The 25,316-nt window shown below is 42.8% G+C and overlaps 1 protein-coding gene across 1 annotated transcript in view; it reads left to right on the top strand.

Moving 5' to 3' along the window:
• rdgB (retinal degeneration B) overlaps positions 1-25,316 on the top strand; it is a 303,195-nt gene that overhangs the window by 38,585 nt on the left and 239,294 nt on the right. The window contains exons 4-7 of the mRNA XM_080267995.1: positions 822-961; positions 7,198-7,315; positions 18,802-19,284; positions 20,490-20,564. Of these exons, the coding sequence (XP_080124121.1) occupies positions 822-961; positions 7,198-7,315; positions 18,802-19,284; positions 20,490-20,564 (816 nt within the window). The remainder of the gene's footprint in view (positions 1-821; positions 962-7,197; positions 7,316-18,801; positions 19,285-20,489; positions 20,565-25,316) is intronic.

The following is a 25,316-nucleotide window of genomic DNA, read 5'->3' on the forward strand; positions in this document are numbered from 1 at the left end:
CCGGTTTAATGATGCAGTTGGTTAAGTAAAAACCCATAGCTAAGCAGGGTATCATACCTCTGGGTGGATTTAACATGTAAAGTGTAGGGATGTGTTTTTGAGCCTTGGGTTTACCCCCCAACCAAGTTCTAAACTCACCCAAATGAGTCCAAAAACAAGTTTCTAGCCAACCTAAACCCCCAGATAACTTTAAAACAAGCTAAACTAAGCCTTAAAGCAGTTTCTAGCTCAAACCAAAAAAAATTAAATATGAAAATCATCAAAAATAAGTCTGGAAAAAATCAAAGTTAGTAAACTGTACCCCAAAATGACAGTGTTCACCCCACCTATGACTAAAACATTACTCTAAGTCTAAAAACAGCTTATAAATCAACCTAAACACAAAATTTAAGTATAAAATATCATCAAAATCTGTTTAAAAAAACAAAACTTATCATTATACTGGGGTTTAGCAATCGTTTGGTGAGGTAGGGTGATATTTCTGCCCCCATCGCTATGCCTGGGTATCGCATATAAGGGGTCTGCCTGTACATATTCCTCAGTGGATGTCTTTTTGATTTTACTTTAGCATATATTAAACTAATTCATGTAAGGAAACCCCCATGTCATATATCTGTCCCCTTCAGCTCAAAAACTCTCTCCTAAGCTGGAGTGTATCTTTCTACAGTTAGGAGTGAGATAAAAAGTATATCCATGGACTGAAGAGGCTAATTTTCATGTGTATGTAGTACTGTATTTACAGTATATTAACTTTGGTTTGGACATTTTAACTAGCTCATCAACATTACCTGTGCAACACTAACAGTAACCTTACCTCCCAGACCTGATTGATGTGGTGAAGGATCAGCTGTATGGAACAGACTATGTGGAAGAGGAAGACCCAAGAAAGTACAAGTCTCAGAAGACAGGGCGGGGTCCACTGTCTGACACCTGGATACAGGATTACTGGGAAATGTGCAAGGTGAATCTTGATATCACAGTGCAGGGTATTGTTCAGATTAAAGAATTATAGGGCACTTTTTTGTTTATTTTTTTTTTTTTTTAGTGTCCGACTCTGGGCATAGGCTTCACACTCTGCTATCAAGGCCCAGTAGTCCTCCTACATACCATACACCCCTACATGTCACTTGGTGATAGTGATTAGAAAGCCTCAGTCATAGTGACAGCATTGTATAGGTATGATCCCAAAGTGGTGACTGGAGGTTTTTTAAATTTTTAATTACACCTTGGTCCCAATTAACTCTCCTATATGGTGGATGTGTGAGCGCATGCTATTTGATATCGCGCTAACTGATACACATGACTTATGGGGAAAATTTATTTGGTGGATGAGTGACCCCAACTTTAGGGGTTGTGGGAAATATTTTCCCCCAGAGTGGCATTTGCTTTCTTTCCTTTTTAAGATAGTTGTCCTTGTTGAAAGCGGTGGAAAAACCATTGAGCGGTTTTTTAACCCAGAGATTGCATTCTAGTTCTGGTTAATAAGTCATATTATTAATAAATTAAATGCTACTGCATTTAACTCCTAGGATACACAATTCGATCGACTAAACTTCCATGAAAACCTGTATATGGAGCTGATTTTTTTACTCTTACAGAAATAAAAAGTTTTATGTCCAAGGTTTAGAGCTTGAATTTACACATCTTATGCCACAAACCAGAACATTTTAGACCAACTGGTTCATGAGCTATAGCCCGTTAAGTTAAAAAAAGTTACCCTTCCAAGGGGGGCGATTCCAGTTTTCTATGTGCTCCCACCCCATCCCTCCCTCATTCTTCCCCTCCCATGACCTTCTTCACCCAGTCCCATCACCCCTCCTCTCTTCCCCTCCCCCCTACTCTCTTACCCCCTACCTCCCTCCCTCCTACCCCACCCTTCAGAAGTTTCCAGCTCTTTTTTTCTTCTAAACAATAGCATGCACAATAATTATGTCAGTGTTCCTCACTTACTCCCAACACCCTTCCCCCTCCAACACTTCTCCCCTCCCCACCTTCCTTCCCCCCATCTCCTTCTCTCATAGCTGTGTAGCTGTCCAAATAAAAAAAAAAAAAAAAAAGAAGAGCAAAAACATGCAAAATCTTTTTCGTGGTGTTACTCACACACTCCACCATCCCCTCTCCCCTCACCCCTTCTCCACGTCCCCTCCCCTCAGAGCTGTCATATCAAGTAGCTGTAAGAATTCCAAAGTGAAAAAAAGTTAGAGCTACCCTCTGTCCTCCCCTACCCCCCTTCAGAATTTTCCAGCTCAATTTTTTTTTTTTTCTCAAACAATGGCATGCAAAATAATTGTGTCGATGTTCTACACTCACTCCAAACACCCTTCCCCCCCAACACTTTTCCCCTCCCCACTTTCCCTCCCCACTTTCCCTCCCCCTGTCCCCTTCCCTCATAGCTGTGTAGCTATCAAAATAAAAAACATACATTTTATGTTTCATGCATCGGTGTATGCAGTTACATAAATAATAATCTGGTATTGAATGAAAACATACGATGAATAGTAACAATGACAAATAATATAATAATATTCAAGGTGGGGGGGGGAGCAGACGGCATGGTGGGGGGTGGGGGTGGGGTGGGCAGAGGCCTGGAGGGGTGGTACGGGGATATAGAGGTGGGAAACAGACACCACAAGGCAAAGAGGACAGGCAAAGACGGAGTACAGGGGTGTGGAGGGTGGGTAGGGGGATTTAACCCTCCTCAGGGAGACAGGGAGGAGAGGGGAAAGGGAAGGAACCACGGTGGCATGATGGAGGATGGTAGGGGAGGGGGAGGGAGGGAGCAGGATGATGTCAGAGGCGAGGGAGGGGGAGAGTGTACAAAGATATTGGTGTAGAGGAAGGTGGCAAGAGGGCGGTGGGGGAATCACCCCCCCCACCATGGGTAGGGGCCTGGATCCTCCCCCCTCCCTACTCAGGACTAAGTTCTCATTGGTTTGCGTTGATATATGTCACAATCGGGTTGAAGCCTAGCGTCTGCAGTTTTTTTTAAAAAGGCTCCTCTATAAATCACATTCTGCAGCTAGCGTAATCCTGAAGAAGGATCGATCGATCCTGTTAGTACTTTGTAGGTTAAGATTAATGATAAGTGGGTTAAAACACGAGTTGAAAACACACTGTTTTTTCCTATTTCTCCACACTGAGCTCATAAATTGTTGTCATGGCCATTGCAGCCAAAGGATTAAGGCAGCTGCAGCAGCCAAGATTCGGCTGATCAATATCATGGAGAGCTCTCCTTGTGTTTCTGGTGTTGCTGGCATTGGTGTAACCTCCTTATGTCTCACCTCCTGTAATGCGTCCTCGATAGATGCTGCAGTAATTGCATCTTCTGTTATGGTGGCTTCACCAGCATTGTTAATTTCAGACGTTGTGGATGTTAAGAGATAGCTTGCGCTATTTGCGAATCGTGCAATTTGGGGCCAAGGTGTATAATGCTGTCAAGGGAAGAAGGCTGGTCATCGTCTTGTAGCAAATATATTAGCATAAGGCCATCAAGGGCATAGATCAATCTCCAACTCATAAATATTCTGGATGGACACACTTAAGCCTCGAAAGGGGTAATGTGGAATTGGCTGTTACCATTTTTACAGGTTTTTATGATAGCTGTTTAAGCAGCAGTTGGGATGGATACATGGTGGTTAGTGGGTTAAGGCTCTTGAGCTGGACATGGCTCATATGGGTTATAACTGAAGAGGAAGCTTGAGTTTGCCATTAACATAGTGGTACTGTAGAAAGAGTGACAGGTCAGTCTCAAGTTCATTGCGTGAGCTGGAGAACCTAATCCCAACCCCGTACAGCTCTGATGGGGTAATAATGGATTGGATGATGGATGGATGGGTGGGTGAATGAATCATTAAACAGACAATTCTTTTCAGAATTAACAGAATGTCTGTTATCTTTCTCAGTTCACAAGAACAGGAAGACAACCCTTTACCATTTTAACAGTTATTTTAACATGATAATAATAATCTTCATCATCTGGACTTCCTTTCCCACCCTAGGGCAGGATGAGGAGTAGCAACGCTCAGACAGCCCAAGTTTGCCAGTCTAATGGGCCACGCTTCCATTCACTCATCATTCAAGCCCCCGGAATCCTGGCTTTATCTGATAGGCCAAAAAACTTTCACCACATTCTGTAGCGTCACATAAATGTATCCGATAGAGTCAGTCCAAACACTGTCATGTTAAAAAGGGATGCCAGATCCCTGCTCATGCACGTCTTCTCATAACATTCATCCTGCCAGCTCGATCTCATGTCATTACCGTAGCCTCACTGACTTCTTTATCTCTCTTCCTCACACAGTCGTCTTCCATATCTCTCTTCCTCACACAGTCGTCTTCCATATCCCTCCATCTTCACCTTGGCCTACCTCACCTCCTCCCTCCTTCAAATGCACTCAGTTATACCTTTTTTACCACTCTATTGTTATCCATTTTCTCCACATTTTCCTCTTTTTTCTGTCACTGTACCCATGTATTTGAATGCTCTTATCAATTCCAGTCTCTCTCCATTGACTTTAACTTCACACAGGGAGTCTCCTGCTCTCTCAGTTACCATCACTTCAGTCATTTCTACATTTACTCTCAAGGTACAATGCTCACAGACATCAGCAATACTCTGCAGGGGTCAACCAAGTTCTTGTCCGGTATTTGCAAGTAGCACTGCATCATCAGCATACAACAAATTTGAGATATTCCATCCATCACCATTCATTACCAATGCCATCCCTGTCTCCATTACTTGTGTTTTTACTTCTCTCATCACCTCATCCATATATATGTTGAACAACCTTGGGGACATCACACAACCTTGTCTCATGTCCACAGTGATTGTGAACCAATCACTTTGATGCCCATTTACCCTTACACATTCCTCACTACCATTGTAAAAACTCTTGGTGGCACCTAGCTGCTTGCCATCTACACCGTACATGTGCAGAACCTTCCACAATCCTTCTATGTCTACTTTGCCGTATATTTTTCCAGATCCATAAATGCCATAAACAGCTGATAGTTCTTCTCACAAGCCTTCTCCACTATCTGTCTCACCTCAGATATTTGACCCACACATCCTCTGCCACTCCTAAAGCCACCCTGTTCATCACTCACAAGGACTTCTGATCTCACTCTTACTTCCTCATTATAATTCTTCCATATACTTTCTGCAACACTCAATAAACTTATACTGCAATAATTCTTGCACTCACTTTGCGCACCTTTATTTTTGTACAGGGTAAAATCACAGTCTTTCCCACTATGCTGACACAGTTTCACTCATCCATGCCTTCTGACATATCTCCAACTAACACTTCATTCCCCTCTCTCCACTACACATAATCATCTGTGCATACACCTCATCAGCTCCAGCAGCTTTCCTATATTTCAGCCGATTCACAACGTTTTACACCTGTGCAAGTTATTTAAGAGGAGCCTGTGGAGTCACATGGAGAGACAGGCTGACGAATGAGGATATAAAGGAGCGTTGTGGTGTGGATGTGGATGTAATAGGAAGCGTTATGAGGAACACACTGAGGTGGTTTGGCCATGTGGAGAGGATGGAGGGTGAAAGACTGACGAAGAGAGTGTATGTGAGTGAGGTGGAGGGGGAAAGAGGGAGGGGGAGGCCGAGGATGAGATGGAGAGATGGGGTGGAGAGGTATATGAGAGAGGGGGGTGTGAGTTGGGAGCAGGGGAGTGAAATGGCGGGGGACAGGGCGACTTGGAGGCGATTTGTTTGTGGCCACCCCAAACGGGATTGAGGCGTCTGGCAATAGATAGATAGATAGAAGTGTCACGTTTCCTGACACTGCATTCCTTCTCTGCACACCCCCAAAACCAATCATGTTTACAGCAGCTTTGCTCTCCCCATTCCCATTTATCAGGCTTTTAAAATATTCTTTCCATCTGGTCCTTACTTCATCCCCATGGGTGTATAATCTACCAGTTACATCCTTCACACTTTCACATTTCATTCTGCTGTCACATCTACATTTTCGCAGCTCTTTCCAGAATAACTTCCTATTTTCTGAGTAATTTGCATCCATTTTTCATCCTAGATCATAATTTACTTCTTTCTTTTTCCTCTTCACTAGTCTCTTTACATGCTTCATGCATCCACCCATCCATCCATCCATCATCCAATCCTATGTCGCCCCATAGAGGAGCACAGGAACCCAGGGCTAGCTAAGTTGGTCGTGACATTTAAGATGAGAGTGACCAGCCTCACTCATCCCTGAGTGGCATTACGTGAGCAGTAAACCCCAACCATCCCATGGATATAAACCTACACAGGCTCAGTTTGATTGGAGCACCTTAATTACCCACAAACCATCAGGCACCATAATTTTATGGTTCCCACCCAGCCTAGTAAATGGTTTCCTAGTGTACAGGAAGCCATTTGGTTTGTCAATCAGTGTAGTCACCCATAGGCAGAAGAAAGAGGAAAGAATGAAGGAAAGACAGAAGAGGAAGGATGGAATTCTAATTTCAGTTGAACCCCTGTCCTGTAACCACTCTAGCCACTGCTAACTCTTTTCCTTCACTGCTCTCTTGACCTCTTCATCCCACCATGCCTTACCTTTCTTCTTCATTTTTACTCATGCCACACCACACACAGCTTTAGCATTCCTAGCTAAGCAATCCCTATGTGCATTCCACAGGCTGACTAGATCCATTTCATTCCACTTCACTGATTCCAATGCCCCCCCTTCTTTGATCCTGTATTCATCTGCCATTTCTTTGATCCACAGCTTGACAGTCTCTCTCCCTGACAGCTCCTCTCGCTCCTGGTCCACCTCACACCTCTCAGCTTGATCTTGCTTGCCACAGTCATATGATCTGACAGACCTCCACATTGTCCCCTCATTGCCCTCGTATCAGCAACCCTTCCCAGCATCAACTTCTCTTCAAGCACGTAATTAGTCAGGCTCCTTTCAACACGATCCTGTTCCTTCTGTACCATGAATATTTATGTGTGTCTTTGGGTTTGAAATACAAGTTGCAAATGCATAACCTCCTTTCCTGACACATATCCTTCAGTCACTTCCCATTATCATTTTCTCTTGGTACTCCATTTCAGCCCATTATGTCATCCTCAGGACGATTGCTTACTCTTCCATTCATTTCACCCATTACAATCACTTTATAGCTCCTGGGCATTTTTCTCACTGCTTCATCCACTATCTTTCTCTTCACACACAGGACAGAGAAACACCTCTGCCCACTGGTGAAGCAATCATGTGTGCATACAAGCTGTGTAAGGTGGAGTTCCGGTACTGGGGAATGCAGACCAAGATAGAGAAGTTCATACATGATGTTGGTACGTAAACTGGTGGATTTTGTAAACTTAACTGCTTTCAGAATTGTAGTTCTCCCACTGTTGTGCTTTCTCTTTCCTGTCTTTCTGGACTGTGCCCCTTTCTATCCTTAGGTGGAAAAAGAGGTCACAATGATGATGTTGGCTAGTTCCATGAATTCTGTTATACTTTTGAGTTTATTCTAATGTACATACAGTAGTATGTGAAAATTGCCAGTTTTGTCATTCTGTATTTATGTGTGGTAGGAGTAGTAGTTGTTCCCTAGGCAGTCTGGCCAAACAGTCCTGGATCCCTACAGAAAGCCATGGCTGAGACCGGGCTTTCTCACAGAGCTCTCAAGGAGTGTATGTTGTTTTGTTGGCACAGGCGATTGTCTGCAATGCAGTTTTTCATAACGTGCTTAATAGTATGGAGTGCTGTACTGCATCTTGGACAGGCATCAACGACTGAGTCATCCAGCCTCTTCTGATAACTCAAGAGGGCTGGATGATGCCCACGTCTCAGCCTGGCCAGGTGGACCTTGTCCTCACAAGGGAGGTAGGATTCAGAAGGGTGGTTATCAGGAGGCCGTGTGTGCAGCTGTTTGTTGTCTTTGAGTGACTGAATGAAGTGGCAAGTGATTTGAGCATGGAAATACTTCTGGAAGCTGGTTTGAGGTGGGTGAGGGGGGAGAGATAACAGTATTTGTGTATGATATCATGTGCTGGGTGTTGTTTTGATGTTCCTTGGTGTGTGTGGATGTGCTGCCATGTAGTGTGGTGGATGGTGTGGATTTGTGGAGGCTGCAGGAAGAATTTGTGTGCCTTTCATGTCTAGATGATCCTTGACTTTGAGGACTTTGGTTTCTGGGTGTAGGTGGTCTGTGGGTGTAGTAGCTGTGTAGTGTGGGATTATTTTTAAGGCCTTGTTCTTTTTGGTCTGTGGGATGTTGTAGTGTGTTTTAGTTAGGTTAGAAGCCCAAGCAGGGCTTCTATATGCTGTATATTGTTTGTATACTGTGGTGGTGGTTTCTTTGTTGTGTCTGAATATTGTACTGGCAAGCAACCTGAGGGCATTGAGTCTTCGTGTTAATTTATTTTTAATGTTTGTGATGTGTTGTTTAAATGACATTAATGTATGTTACACCAAGGATTTTGTGTGTGTGTGTGTGTGTGTGTGTGTGTGTGTGTGTGTGTGTGTGTGTGTGTGTGTGTGTGTGTGTATTACCTAGTTGTGATATACAGGAAATGAGCTACGCCTGTGGTGTCCTGTCTCTTTTTCTCGATAGTTACTGGTCACATAACTCTCGAATATTGTTCCTGGCAGGTCCTACTTTATGAAAATTCCACATTATACAGCCATATGTTTACATGTTAAAGGGTTTTGTGGTACTGAAGCCAGCCCCAACGTCACCTTTTGGGGCAATTTTTTTCTGGGATTTTTCCCAGGACTTTTACCTACCTAAAAATGACTTCAGTACATACAAACACTGGAGGATTCCTCACCATGAATTCAAGAGTTTGTGGGCTTCCTGGGGGGAGGGGGAATGGGTTTTCAAGGCAGGGTAGGTCCTCTGGCCACGCTGGCTCCAGAGTCCTTCGTGCATTTATAGAGCCAATTGAAATTCCTTCTCTCTCCTGTCAGTTGCAATACATGACCAGGTACCTTCCCATCATAACAAGCCCTGGGTCAGACGAATTGTTGACTCATTGACTTGGCACGCTTTGGCGGTGGCACATTTTCGTTCACCTCTCTCCTTCCGCTTCATCACATCAAGCTTCTGCTCCTGGGTCAAACTCTTCCACCGTCTTCCTGAGTCACATTAGGGCGGCATGGTTAGGCTGGGTCAGGTGGCCAAAAAAAAAAGAGCAAAGTTAACACACAGCACATGCGTAGGCAGAGTGGGGAAAGGGTTGACTGGAGTGGCACAGGAATGCTCAGTAGACCATGACAACACCCTGTGCAGACACGTGACATGCATATAGCACCGGCAGGTGCAGTGTGTGCTATAACTAAATCTGCCTACGTTTTGTGTGCTTTTTACTGTGTTTTAACCAGTTGTCTCGCATAATGACTAAATATTTCATAATTTCTGGCCTCAGGCCACGTTTTCATTATTGTAGTAGTGTAGTACGTTCTTCTAAGAAATGGGCAATTTCTCCACCCGTGTCATATTTGTCAAAATCGCGTTTTGACCATGTCTTGGACTAAAAAAAATGGGCCGTGTTATGACTAATTTCACGCTTTCTGATTGCACGATATGTGAGCAGTGACAGTAAGTCAGATTTAGCTTTGAATGCATTTAAGTTTTTAGACTGAATGATCTCATTGTCCAGGCTATTCCACAGGTTTGTGTATCTGTGTGGAAAACTATATTTCTGGTTATCCTTCAAGCAACTTGGCTTTTTCAATTACATTCCCTGTCTTCTTGTTACTCTCCTATCCCATGTAAACAGATCTTTTCTATCAGTTTTGTCTACTCCCATCATGGCCCTGAACACTGCAATCATGTCGCCCCTCTCTCTCCTTTCTTCTAGGGAAGGCAGCTCCAGCTTTTCCAGCCTCTCTCTGTATGACAGATCTGCCAGGCTAGGGACCATTTTGGTTGCTGTTCTATGTATTCTCTCGATCTTGTTTATATCTTTCTTTTTATGTGGGGAGCACAGTATCTATCTATCTATCTATTGCCAGATGCCATAATCCCGTAAGGGGTGGCCATTTGACTTTGAGTTATTTGTTTTACGAGGAGGGGCACTAACCCTCCACCAACCCACTTGTTGACACGTAGGGAGCACGTATGGTTTGGTTATATGGTTACCACCCAGTGTTGTGAATGGTTTCTTGGCTTACAGAAAACCATTTGGCTTGTCACTCAATGTAAAGCCACCCGTAAAGGAAAGAAAAGCAATAAGAAGTGACAGGAAAGATGGGAGAAATAGGAAGAGAGGAGGGCAGGCACAGAAAAAGAATGATAAAGGCTAAGGAAGAAGTAGGCAGCACTTCAACAAGTGAGGGGAGCACAATACTGACACATATTCCGACCTGGGGCAGATCATGGCCACTATCAATTTTTTCATCATCTCCCCATCCATGTAATGAAATGCCACTCTTATATTAGTCAAGAGATTGTATGTCTCTGTAACTATCTTGTTGATGTGTTTTTCAAATGAAAACTATCCTGGACCAGCACTCCCAAATCTTTCTCTTCTCTCACTTTTGTGATTGGTTCATTACTCAATATATAATTCAGTGATGGCCTCATAGGTACTTTTACCCATTTCCAATAATTTACATTTTTTTGCATTGAATTTCATTTCCCACATCCGGCTCCAGTCATGAATCCTATCCAGGTCTTCTTGCAGCATTTTACTGTCTTCTTCAACGTCTACTCTCCTCAAGATCTTTGCATCATCAGTAAACAAATTTGTATAACTGTTCATTCCATCTACCGTCTCATTTACATAAATCAGGAACATTTTTTAGCTCAAACACTGAGCCCTGTGGAACTCCTTTTGTTACTTCCCTCCATCCAGACATCTTGTCCTTTATTACTGTTATCATTTGCCTGTCTCTCAAGAAGTCTCTCATCCACTCCAGGAGGTTTCCCTTTAGTCCTCCTCCGTGCTCCAGTCTCCACATTAGTCGCTTGTGGGGTACCATGTCAAAGGCTTTCTCCAAAGCTAAATACACACAATCTACCCGACTGTCTCTCTCCTTTAGTACGTCAGTCGCTCTTGAGTAAAAGCTCAACAAGTTGGAAACACATGACCTTTCACTTCTGAATCCAAACTGACTTTCAACCAGAATGTTCATCTCCTCCAGATATATTATCCATCTGTCTTTCAGTATTCTCTCAAACAGTTTTGTGACTGTGCTGGTCAGGGACAGTGGTCTGTAATTCAGGGATTCTTCCTTGTTTCCTTTCTTATAAATTGGTACCACATTGGCCCTCTTCCATTCCCAAGGCACTTTCCCTTATTCCAGAGAATGCACTGTGAATCTTATCAGCCAGTTGTTCTCTGCATTCTTTCAGTACCCAAGTAGAGATTCCATCTGATCCTGGGGCTTTCCTTGCATTTTGAGTTTCCAGTAATTTATACACTTCCTGCACTTCCACTTCTATGTCTTTTTATCACTACATTTCTAATCACTCCCTCCCCCTCCATAAAATCCTTTTCTTTGGTGAAAACCGATTGGAAGCATTTGTTCATTATTTCTGCTTGCAATGCCGCATCTTTATAGACCTCTCCTTCTACTTTCAGTCTGGTGATTCCTTCCTTTTGTTTCAGTTTGCCATTAACAAATCTGTAAAACAATTTGGGGTCTTCCTTGCATTTGTCAATTATACCTTTTTCAAAGTTCCTTTCTTCCTCTCTACGTATTCTTGTATATTCATTTTTAGTTCTTCTGTATTCTTCCTTTGTTCTATTATTACCTCTCTTTCTCTGGTTGTTCCATGCCATGTCCCTCTCTTTTTTTGCTGTCATACACCTTCTTTTAAACCAGTCCTTCTTCCTGTTTTCTTTCCCACTTACTCTTGGCACATATTTTTCCACTCCTGAATTATAGAGGTCTAGAACGATATCCCACTTCCTCTGTATGTCTCTTGTTTCTCTTAATTTTCTTCAATCCACATTTTCAAAAAATTTCCTCAATCCTGTAAAGTTTGCTTTCCCAAGGTTGTATCTTCCCTGCTTATATAGCTCATCTCTTCTCACCACGTTCACTTTTATCATGTGGAACTCAGTGACCACATGATCACATTTTCCTATAGGACACAGGTATTTCCGGTGTTGCTGTTTGCTGATGATACAGTATTGATGAGTGAAGATGAATGGGAGTTGCAAGGTTTGGTGAATGAATTTGGGACAGTGTGTAGGAGGAGGAAGCTGAAAGTTAATGTAAACAAAAGTAAAGTTATGGTGTTTGAGAGGAATGAAGTCACAGAGTGTGCAGTGAGGTTGGATGGTGAGGATATGGAGAATGTGAGTGCATTCAAGTACTTGGGTAGTGTGATGAGTAAGGATGGAACTTTGGGGGATGAAGTACGTGAAAGGGTACAGCAGGGAAGGAAGGTTGTTGGCACACTGAAAGCAGTGATGAGAAATAGGGAGGTGAGTATGGAAGTTAAGAAGTCACTGCATGATGGTATTGTGATCCCTACCCTGACGTATGGAAGCGAGGCGTGGACCTTGCAAGAGGGGAACAAGTCAAGAGTGAGAGCAGTGGAAATGAGTTACTTGAGAGGAGCATGTGGAGTGACATGGAGGGACAGGTTGACGAATGAAGAAGTGAAGGAACGTTGTGGGGTAGATGTGGATGTGGTTGAAAAGATTAGGAGAAATACACTGAGGTGGTTTGGACATGTGGAGAGGATGGAGAATGAAAGACTGACTAAGAGGGTGTATGTAGGTGAGGTGGAGGGAGGGAGAGGGAGGGGTAGACCGAGGGTGAGGTGGAGGGATGGAGTTGAGAGGTATATGAGGGAGGGGGGGGTGAGTTGGGGGGAGGGGAGTCAAATGGTGGGTGACAGAGTGACTTGGAGGCGTTTTGTCTGCGGCCACCCTTTGCGGGATTAGGGCGTCGGGCTATAGATAGATAGATAGAATTACATCAGGTTCTTTGGTCAGCAGTAAATTTAGTCTTGCTGGCATGTCATCACCTCTAAATCTTGTCTCATCTTTGACCCGCTGGGTCCTTACATTATTCATTGCTATATTTAACAATACAGTGCTCCATGAATCTTCACTGCCTCCTGAGTCCCATTTCCCCCAGTTCACCTCTTTGTTATTAAAATCACCCATCAGAATTATGTTCTTACTTTTCTCAGTCACTTTCTGTAGGTAACTAACCAGTCTGAATACAGCTCCTGGTATTCATCATCATTCCATGTATACCTCTGCAATGTCTCTCTTGACATTCTCTTCAGTTTCTAGTTTCATATTTATCGCTTCAGCCATACCCCCTCCCAGTTCCATATTCTCCACATTTATGTTGTTGTTCACTGCTGTCATCACTCCTCCTCCCATTTTTTTCTTATTTGTCTCTTCTCCACAGTTTGTATTTACCATCTCCCATATAGATATCAATATCCTTTCTTAACTTGGTCTCTACAAAGCACATAATATCTGGTTCATGTACCGTCAAGTAATCGTTGATTTCTAACCTTGCCGATATTAAACCATCAACATTAGTATGTGCTACTTTCCAACTTTTCCATTGTTCTTTATTCCCTCTTCTCTCGCTCTCTCTGTCGGTACCACTTCCTTAATTTCTGATCCATAACTCTCCAGTAGAACACTGTCTTCTCTTCCTCTGTTGTCTGTTCGTTTTTTGCCTTTGCTTCCTTTACTAGCTCCTTAACTTAGCTTTTTCGTCCTCATTTGCATCTCTTCTTATCCAGACACTCTTGAACTCCTCCTTTTCTGATAATTTCCATGTTCTGTTGGTGATTTCATTTTCCATTACCTGTGACTTCAGCTTTAAGTGGCCTCGCCCCTGCTTCCTCGTACTTTCCTAACCTAAACACTTCTTCAGTCTCTTCTTGAGCTTTGTTGTTACCCTCCATAACTACTGATATTATCTCTTTAGCTTTACTCAATTCTTCTCTTTCCCTTTCTGATCCAACTGTCATATGTTTTTGTTTTACTCCTGAAATTATCATTCATTTTTTCTTGTCTGCTTAATCCCTGACTAAAGATTTTCTTCTTCTTAGTACCCTAACCACTACTTCTTAGTACCATAACCACTTCCTTTTCCACCTTTTCCTTGCTTTGTTGTTCTGTAATCTCTTTCAGATTTATATTTCCTTCCTCTTGAATTTTCATTCACCCCTTGTGTTGCTCCTTGATATCCTTAATATGCTCATCTTGTATCCTTGATTTTGATTCATGCTTGTCAAGTTTACTTTTCATCCTGGCCCTTTCTTCTTCCAACCTTTTATTTTCCTCCCTTGAGCTATTTTATTTCATTTGAGGCAGATTTGTTACTCAGTTTTAATTCTGTAACTTACCTTTCTTGTTCAGCACTGCATGTGCAGACGTTTTCCAACTTTTTTTTTTTTTTTTTTTTTTTTTTTTAAATACGTGTCCGACTCCGGGCAAAGGCTTCAGGGCCTATTTCTCAGGGGCAGTGACCTATCACAAGGCCCAGTAATCCTCCTACACCTCCACATGTCACCACTTTGGCACTAACACCCACCATCCATATTGAATACATGCTAGGGTTGTCTCATGCAGGATTGGTGTATTGGTATTAGTGGGGGTATTTTTACGACATGTCGGCAGATCATCTGGTAGATCAGGAAAGTCTGCTTTTTAGGATTTTCCAATCCTTAAACTGTTCTCAGCCCCAGCCAGAATTTGATCCTGGGTCCCGATTCAGCCACCGCCTCCCCCAAACTTGGTCTGAAGTATCTTAATGTCTTTCTCCTGTTCTAGGGTCCATTCCTGCAACTCACTAATTATTATCCATACCTCCACATGTCACCACTTTGGTGCTAACACCTGCCATCCGTATTGAATACATGCTAGGATTGTCTCATACAGGATTGGTGTGTTAGTATTAGCGGGGGTATTTTTATGACACGTTGGCAGGTCATCTGGTAGATCGGAAAAGTCTGCTTTTTAGGATTTTCAAATCCTTAAACTGTTCCCAGCCCCAGCTGGGATTCGATCCTGGGTCCGTTAGGACTGCAGGCCGCCTCTCTACCAATTCAGCCACTGGCTCCAACAAACTTGGTCTGAAGTATCTTAATGTCTTTCTCCTGTTCTCAGGTCCGTTCCTGCAACTCTCTAATTATTATCCATACCCTTTTCAACTCCTGGACATTATTCTCCACCATTTTCTCCACTCCTGCTTCTCTTGTTTAGTTCAGTTTAGCACTTCTTTTACCCTTATCCTGATCAGAGAAGCCTGCAAATTCACCACCATCAGATGTAAACATTGACCTACCTACTTCTGCTATGATGCAACCTATGAAATCTGTCTCCTTCCACAGTGTTTTTGTACTCATGTTTGACCAAAATCTGCTTTTTTTTTTCACTAATATCAGACGGGACCACCACTCACGTATTCATTCACATAATCACAATAAGCTGGCCTCCTTTTCACTGCTGATTCGATGATTATTTCCCCATGATCCACAAAGACCTCCTTCTCTGTCGGCGTGTGTGTGTGGTAGAGGGGTGTTGTTTATGGTGAGGTGTGGAATGTGACTATGATCTGCTGTTCAGTTTGTGAGAAGAGTCACTGTAGATTTGGATGGGTCTGTATTGAGTCTGTTTGTGGTGAACCATTCATGTAGTGTGTTGAGGTAAGGTTGGAGGATGTGTGCAACTGTGTTTGTGTTTTGGTGTGTACCTGTAAGTGTTATGCGAAGCTATGTGTATCTGTGTTGTGTAGGGTGTGGGTATCGTGCATGTATAGGTTAAAATGTATAGGGGACAAAACAGATCCTTGAGGGATGCCGTTTGTGAAGTTTCTGATGTTCTGTAACTGATTGTCAAATGTTACACGTGCACATCTGCCTGGTAAGTCGTTCGCCAACCATCTTTTTTTGTTATTGTGCATGTTTTTGCTGAATATTTTGTTCTTGAGGTTATGTTGGGGGATGGCATTAAAAGCTTTGCTGATATCTAGTGTGACTAGGAGTGTTCTATGTGGTGGGCAAGCTGAATTGATGACATCAAAAACTCTTTGTGTAAGGTCTGTAAGAAGAGTGTTTGTGGAGTGTAGCAGCCCAAAACCTTGTTGTGATGAGGTTAGTGGGATGTGAGGTGTTACTAATTGTAATACTAGTCATTCAGTGACTTTGGAGGGGGTGCAGAGGAGTATGATGGGGCGGTGTGAGGAAGGCAACGTGGGGTGTTTGTTGGGTTTGGGGATAGTGATGATAGTACCATGCTTCCAGATGTTGGTTATTATGTTGTGTGAGTAGCTGTAGTTTGATATGTTGGTGAGTGCTTGTATGCCTAGTGGTCTAAGATGTTTAAGTTTAGATGTATGTTGCATATGTTGTGTGGGCCAGAGGCAGATGAGTGCTTATGGTTGCTATTGACGTGCTTCTCTGGTTGTAAGTGAAGTGTACGAAGTCTGGGTCTGTGGGAAACTGACTCTTGTGTAAGATGACATGTCGGTTGTCGCGATGTTGAAAAGTGATTGATGAGAGTAGTAGTAGTAGTAGTAGTTGTTCCCTAAGCAGTCTGGCCAAACAGCACCGAGTCCCTAAGGAAGGCCATGGCCGAGACCGGGCTTTCCCACAGAGCTCTCAAGGAATGTATGTGTTGTTGGCGTAGGTGATTGTGTGCAGTGCAGTCTTCCATAAAGTGCTTAATAGACAGACATCAGCGATGCTTGATGAGAGTGTTTGCATGTTGTTTGTTTGAGGGTGTGGTGTCTGTTGTTGTGATGGCAGTGTGTGATTGCGTAATGTTGCTGTTGGAGAGTGTGATGCTATTTAGTGTTTTGTAGAGTTTGCTGGTGTTTGTTTTGTGATAAAGTGTTTGGTGATAATTTAATGTTTGCTGCTCTGATATTTTTATTGTTTATTTGAGTGTTGAGTGCCTGTATTTGTAGTACGGTGTCTTGTGTATGGAGTGTTGGGGAGTGTTGCATTGTGTCGTGTTGACTGATGAGGCCTTGAGTTTCTGATGTGAAGTTGGGATTGTGTCACTTTCTGTTGCCTCTAGGGGTGTGTCTTTTGTCTGCATTTTGAATAATTATATTGAAAGTGTGCACAGCGGTGTTGATGTTTGTGATGGGTGTACTGTTTAATGTTTCAAAGTATTGTTCTGTTTTGGTTGTGAAGGCCTCCCAGTTGACCCTCTTATAATGAGTGTATGTGTGTCTGTGGCCAGCTGGGGTGATTCTGGTTTTGGTAGTGATGATGATTGGGAGGTGGTCAGAGCCAAGGGTTTTGATCACTCTCCAGGATGTTGTTGGGGCAAGGTTTGGGAAGCAAAATGTGATGTCTGGGGATGATAGGAGGAAGAGGGCTTGGTGAGAGATATGGGTATGTTGATGGAGATTGTTGAGGATGAAAAGATTATCTATTTGAGATTGTAGTACCAACCCTCTGTCTGTGTCAGGGTTGTTGAAATGCCAGGCCGATGCCATGGCTTTGAAATCACCACCCAGGATGATGTTGGGTATATTAGTGATGTGGTGTATTTGAGGAAAATAATTGTGTTGTACTGTGGGGGATAACTGGGAGGGAATGTTTGTAGTGGTGATTGTCGCCTGTGATTTGTTGCCAGTGTGTATTTTAATTTATTGTACTGTATTTCTGTTGTGGTGCCATGTGGGGGGAGAATTGATTTTGTGTGTGCACTAGTTACTGAAAAGTTGATGGATTGGTGTACTAGGGTGACGAGTCCACTGCCACCACCATCTGCCCGGTCTTGTCTGATGGTTGTGAAGTTATGAAGTGTAGGTGTTTTTTGTGTACTGCGTAGTTTTGTTTCTTGTAAGATGGCAGTGTGTATGTTTTGTTGTTTGATGAATTGTGTGAGTTCTTGTTTTTTGGGCTTATGCCATCTGTGTTTATTTGAAGAATGTTAATTTGTGTGTGATGTCTGTTGGGTGTTGCAGCATCGGGAGGGGGAGGGGGAGAAGGGGTAGGAGAAGGTTGTGATAGAGATAAGCATCGAGTTAGAATGGGAGGGGTGGGGGGTTTGGTGGTGTGGGAAGGATCAGTGGGTTAGGCTGAGAAGGTGTGGAGGGAGTAAGAGAGGGGCTGGTGGGGGGTTTAGAGGTTGGGAGGAAGGAGCATAAGCAGCAGGTCCAGGTGTTTTTGTAATGTTCTCTTGGTGCTAGTGTTGTGCAGGTATAATGGGTCCAGTTCTTGCCGGAACTACATTGAACCGAACCCTGTTGACTTGAAGTGATGTGTTTTGAGCATATTGGACATATGTATTTGTTAAAGGGTCCTGGATTGCTCTTGATGTCACCAGCTAGAAGAAGTCTTCGAGAAATGACTGCCGAGGAGTCATTTCTTGGTTTACAAAAGACAGCATTGTTGTGTGTGTTGTGTTTGGAGATGTGGTACTTGCCCAGGCAACTTAAGCCCCTCCCAGGTCCTCGGGCCCCGTGAGGGGCTGAGGGGGTTTGCGATGATTTAGTCTCCATACTGTCCTCCTCCTCTGCTTTGACCCACGATGAAGATGCCACTGCTCCAGGTTCTTCATTATTTGTTTCACCATTTATTGTGATTTCAGTAAAAGTTTCAGGGTTTCATTTTTCTTAGTTTTGAGGGGAAATCATTTTTAGATTGCAAGAGGGGTGGAGTCTAGAGTCCAGAGACCTGAATGGTGAGTAAGTAAGTGTATGTCCTTTTTTTGCTAGGCATACTGTTGATTAGTTATCCCTCTGTTACTGTACACTATTTTTTTTTTCTTTCCTTGTTCCTGCAACCCTATTCCACCCCAATCCTAGGTGGAATAAAGAAATTGGGATGATGATGAAGATAATGACAGAATTCAAGATTAAAGTTGTCATTTAATCCCTCCAGCACTACGGAAAACCATGCTACGTGCTCACCGTCAGGCGTGGGCGTGGCTGGATGAGTGGTGGGGCCTCACAATAGAGGACATTCGCAATATCGAAAAGGAGACTCAGTCCCTGCTTGCCAAAAAGTACAATCAGGGTGATGAAACTGAAAATGTGGATTCGACAGAGCAGGATGAGGAGGACAGAGGCAGGCGGGAGGATTCAGACACCCCTGAGGTCCCCCACAGTCCCAGCGTGGCATCAGACCGAACCCCAAACCTGGAGCAGATCAGCAAGAGCAGCTCTTTCAGAACCAGCAATGACTTGGGCTCCGAAGACGACATCCCTCCGCCACGGCCACTCCTCCACACCAACAGTACAAGGGCCGGCCGTGGGGCAGACCTGGACCTGAGCCTGGATAACGTGACAACAGCTGAGGACCATCGCAAGAGAGGGTCGTGGTCAAGATCTGGCTCCAGGAATACGCTTAACTCACAGAACCAAGGTTAGTGTTTTGGATATTGCATTGTAATTACTGCCATAGTTAGTATGTTAACAGACAGATTACCCTCTCCTTTTTACTTTGTCTGTCTCATTTACAAATCGGAAAAAATGCAGTTTTGAAAGTACAAGATCAAAATTGATAGAATCAGATGTGATTGTTTTCTCATTCAGTGATATACTGTAATTAGCCTACTTTTAGTTCAGGTGTTTACGAGCAAGGGCGAAGTCCTCATGAGTCTCTTGTCAAGTACAGTAATGTCATTTTCTCAAATATGAGCGGCCCAACCCAGCCCGATTGTAATGCTTTTGAGAAGCTTGTATCTCAGCAACCACAGGGCCAGTCACTGCTTGGTTTGCACCACATGATATCCCCATTCTTTAAGATTTGTTTTTGACAGGTTTCATCACACCCTGACAGTGCACGTGGCACGTGCCAAATGCAGCATGTTGATGATTTTCAAAATTAGGCCACAGGCTAGGCAGTTTGTCATAAAGTCATGAAACTTGGTAAGTAGATAGCCATCAATATACTCAAGGCATCCTCGGGGTGTAAGGCGACATTTCAATGCTTTTGGATTTAAGTGGCCTCACTATAAGTGGCCTCACTTGCACCTCGCCAACCAAGGAGTTTTAGTTGTAATACTGTGTACAGTAGCTATGGTACAGAATTTACTGTCTTGATCCACAAATAGTGGTCACACTTCTTTAATATGCATTCCCAAATTCTTTAACTGTAAAACTACTGTTGAAAAAAAAAAAATCATTCAGTTTTCATATGCATCCCTTATTCACCATCATTACAGCATACATACCAGCCATCAAAACAGCATGGTAAGCTGTCTGTGAAATGAGATGGGAATGGCAAGATGCTTCAGTATAACACCAAAAATACTGGTGACCGCAGCATATAAATAACATTGACAATATATTGGGAAAAGTAAAAAGTTTAAGACACATTCTTGTCAGCTTGGAGACTCTGTAGCACCTCTTCTTTATCAGTTTATTTGTATTTTCACATATGGTTTATTAATAGTCACTTGTATATTACAAAGGAAGTAATATTATACAAGAGAGTTACATGGTGTAATAAGCAAAGTAAATCACTAAGGAAAAAGTTTGAGGGAGTCACCTTAACCAGAGAGAATTCAGACCTAAGAATAGTAGTGTTATCTCTACTGATGTTATGAATTTATTTTGCACCAACAGCCAACTGGAGGATGGAAAGCATCAGACGAGACTCCGACTCCTCTGGCAGTGAAGACGAATTTTTTGACTGTCAAGGTATGCTACCACATTCCTTGTCTCACCGTACCCCTTTCCAAGCTACCACGCTCCTACTCTCACCACACATCTTTCCACATGTCAGTACTCTTAGTGTCATTGCACCTCTCTCTGTACTCATGCTCTTAGTCTCGTCGCAACTCTTTACGTGCCACCACATTCCTTGTCTCACTGTAGCTCTTTCTACATTCTTGTACTCATAGTTTCACAGCACCAGTTTCCAGTACATCCTAGTCATTACCCAGTTCTTATAGTTATTTCACCTTAGCTCTTCTTCCCCTTGCCCCATTTCTTTCCTACACCGCTCTCACTGCTTACCTGAATAGAGTAAAATCACCTATGCTATCACACCTTCAAACACTGTACTCAGGATTTATCATCTTTAGTTAATTCACCTCATCTCCCTTTCCTTATCATGTGTTTCACTCCTCACATTTCCTCTCTTACAGTTGTGTCACTTCATCTCTACTCTGCATTTCCCTTGTTTTCTTCAGACACATTACTCAGTTTCTTACAGATGTATCTCTTTAACTCTCCCTCTTTTCTTATCTTCCCCAAACCTCTGAGGCACTTCGCTCTTTCAGTCACCCTTCTTCAGTCTGCTCTTCAATCTGTTTTTATATCTCAATTTTTCATCACATTTCAATCTTGAACAGTTGGGGACAAAACTCTTCCTATTGTTTGACTTGTGCTTCTCACTTTCCTTTGCTGAATTATATCCCTAAGTTGAGAGAGACTTTGTATATTTCATGGTGATAGATGATTTTCTTTGATATGATGTCAGAAAGGAAATTGAGAGCCATGCCTCAAATGTAAAGTGGATGCAGTGGAATAGTAACTAAACTTTTTTCCTCATCTCCACAACTTCTCATCCTTCTTTGTTGCTTCTCACTTATCCTCTCTGTTTAATTGTTTTTGTTGCTTAATTCTGGTCTGTTGAAGCAGACCTGTCAGCAACGTCATATCACTTTGTATCATATTGTTTATAAAAGCTCCTGCATATTTGCAGGCATTGGCCTTTGTCACTTAATGGTGGTTTTCCATGCTGCTCGATCTCTCGCAGCCTCCCTATTCAATCCCTTATCCCAGAGTTCACGTTTTGTGACCTCGTCCCAGGTCTTTTTCAGTCTGCCTTTCACATCCCCACCCCTGACATTTACTCTTCTCACCCAGTTGTCATACTCCATCCTCTCCACATATCTAAACCATCTCAATTTACCCCTCATCACTGGATTACAGCACAGCCTACTGATGCTGTTGCCTTTCCTGCACTTTGCCAAGGTACTGTTAATGTTAGTGTTCTGTCCACTTTCTACAGCCACTCCATTGCCTGCATTCACCACATTTTACCATCATCCACACTGACTTACTGTTTACAAATACAACTTTGCTTTCCATGTTCATATTTTGATATCTACATTACCTAAGCTCAATCTATGCCCATTTTATTGCTCTTACTTGTGTTTGCTAAAAATTTTTGCCATTTGTTGTAAAGCATTAACTTTTCTGCTTCAATTTAACATTAGTTAATTCAGTCTTAATGTTACTTTGGTAAATAATTGTGAGGTATTTAAAATCTTAAATTAAGACATAAACTTCTAAATATTTTTACGGTTTGCAAATCAGTGTTCTATGTTTTGTATTTGCAATTTATATAAAATTATTTTACAAACTTTGCTTAAACTGACTTTTAAAGCTAATTGATGCATTACATCTTATTGTATTTTGTGTTTGTGTTGTTTGTATTTAATATTTTTTCCATTGCTGAGTCAAGTGAGGTGTTGACAGTCACTGTGCTGGTGTAGGGGTGTTTATAGTAATCAGGCCTTTAGAGTTTTGTAAGTTTGAGGGCTGTTTCAGTTTTCTTCGTTTTAGAAGACTGAACAGTTTGGTTTAACCTCTTCATTCCAGTAACATACCCTTAGATTTTATTCCTGCTACCACTACATGATGTATTCAGCTTTATAAAGACTTTTTGTACTGTGGTGGTTAGATATAGTATTCATTACTCTTGTCACTACAAGAGGTGTCCTGTAAGTTTGATTAAATAGTCTGGAGTTAGTAAGAATAATGGAAAATAAGCTATATGTCATTGGATTGAAGAGTTAGTAATAGTTATCTTTAGGGAAAGTTCAAAATAGTGGCCTCACAATTTGCCTTTTATACATAGCATGGTACTTGATGGCTGCACTCTCTCATGTAGGAGCATTCCAGTGATTTTTCTTGTAATTTATACAAAACTATCTCCTTCAGACTTGTGAGGTAGTGCCTGTTTTGTTCTTACTACCACCAGATAATTTATCTTAGGAGAGGCTTTGTGAGATGAAGTGGTCAAATATAGCCTCCATTAACCTCTTTGCTTCAAGACACCTCTCAGTGTTAAAAAAAATCATCTGGTAGTAGTAAGAATAAGGTAGAAAATACATCATCAGACTGAAGGGGTTAAGCAGGTTAATTGTTGCTCCTTCTCTGATTGACCACAGCAGCCATCTCTCTTTAGGTAAATTAACACGTGATAGAAAAGTGACAGCAAGCTTAAAATTATTGTGGGCATGTCAGTTAGGTAGAGGGGGAGAGGGTGCCCAAGGATGATTTGTAGGTGGTGTGAGTTGGAGGGAGGGCAGCCTAATGGTGAATTTGCAAAAGATAGGGCAACATAGATGTGACTTTTCATGGCCACCTCTTTCAGGATCAAGGAGTCAGATTATAGATAGATTAATCGTTTGAATCCAATGATTATTTTCTTTGATATATCAGAACATTTTTATTCAGCTCAAAAAATACTGTTCAGACTTGGGGGGTTAGATATTACCTACTGTAGATTAACTCGTTCTCTGCTGAAGGTCATCCCTTTATTAAAAAAATAAATAAATAAAACAGTATGTAGATGTACCAAGAATAAACTGTAAAACAGTGTCACCAGATGGAAAGGGTTAAGCATAGCCAGCAACACCTTATAATATGCTCTCTTTTAGACAACTATACCTTGGGATCTGTTTTTGACTTAGGTTAGGAGTTGGTGTTTCATGAAGAAAAAGCAGAAAATCTTATTTGTGATGTCAGGAAAACTAGCTAAACTTCATATTACATTTTCATACCATTATTACTGAAACAAATATATTCATTAAAACAGGTGGGGGTGCTTACCATCCACTCATTTGATGTAGTGCTGCTTTGGGTGTCTGCCCTTTCCTCTCTTCCATCCTTTTCTGTCTTTCTTTACTTCATTCTTTCCTCTTTCTTCTGGTACGGGTGACTTTACACTCCCTCTTCCGTCTTTCCTTCCTTCATTCTTTCCCTTTCCTTTTGCCTGTGGGTGACTCTACACTGAGTGACAAGCCAAATGGTTTCCTGTACACCAGGAAACCATTTACTACGCTGGGTTCGTTCGTTCGTTCGTTTTTAAAGGCTCCAACATGCTTGCATGTGTTGGCCTTGGTCACCTAATGGCAGCTCTCCATGCTGCACAATCCATTGCAGCCTCCCTGTTCAGTCCCTTAACCCTGAGGTCACACTTAATGACCTCGTCCCATGTCTTTCTCGGTCAACCCCTCATAACCCCACCCCCAGCATTAACACTTCTCACCTTCATCACCAAATTATCATCCCCCATCATCTCCACATGTCCAAACCATCTCAATCTATCCCTCCTCATCACAACATCAATACATTCCAGTCCCATCCCACCTTTCAACTCTTCCATCGTAAACCCAGCCCCTCCAGGCCTTGGATGCAGGGATGCACTGCACATCCACCTAATCCTTGTCATTTCTGTACGTCTGAGCCGGCAAATATCTTCCTCCTTCACTGCCCAGGTCTCACTACCATACAGCATTACACTCCTAACACATGCTGCATACAAAGACCCCTTAGCACGTAGGGAGAGTCCTCTCAACGTCAGGAGAGGCAAGAGCTCCCTGAACTTCTTCCAACCACTTCTCACCCTAGCCACAGAGCTAGCTCCAGCCCCACCTCCAGCACACAACATGTCTCCCAAATAACAAAACTCTTCCATATAACCAAATTATGGCGCTTGGTGGCTTAGTGGGTAATTAAGATGCTCCAATTAGATTGAGCCTGTGTAGGTTTATATCCAAGGGATGATGGAGGTTTGTTGCTCACTTAATGCCACTCAGGGATGAGTGAGGCTTGTCATTCTCATCTTAACCCCTTAATGCCTAATCGCATCAATTGAGTGGGGCCTGTAAAAAACTGGAGTGCTTCCTCCACACCGATTATGATGTACATGGCTTCAGGCCAACGAGAACTCACCCCTGAGGTGGCGTGAGGGGGTATCGGACCAACCCAGGCGGTGGGACCCCCCCCCCTCTGACGTCGGTGCCACCTTCTACCCCACTCCCTCCTTGTCCCCCATCACCTCCCACCCCTCCACGCACCTGCATCTCTCCTCCCATCACCACCTATGTCCCTACTCTCGCCCCTCCGCCCACCCTGCTAGCCTTGTGTCTCCCCGAACCCCACCCCATCCCTCCCTCCTTGTCCCTCACTACCCTCCCACCCCCTACAGACCCCCGAGAGGTATCAGGCTGCCAAGATGTTACAGAACACACTGAAGTGCTTTCTTTTCATGCGAAAAGTTGGTTATTTTTCCAACCCCTGGTACCTATAGGCCTGCTCCCCACAAGCTAGTATTTTCCCACACCTACATACACCTGTTTTCATGGATGGTGTGACAAAACACTTTGAAATGACCTGTTTCAATAAGAAAAATATATAGTTATAAAAATTTTC

The sequence above is a fragment of the Coenobita brevimanus genome, chromosome 26, assembly GCF_032717465.1.
Source record: "Coenobita brevimanus isolate Jiangsu-jjx chromosome 26, ASM3271746v2, whole genome shotgun sequence".
NCBI lineage: Eukaryota > Metazoa > Arthropoda > Malacostraca > Decapoda > Coenobitidae > Coenobita > Coenobita brevimanus.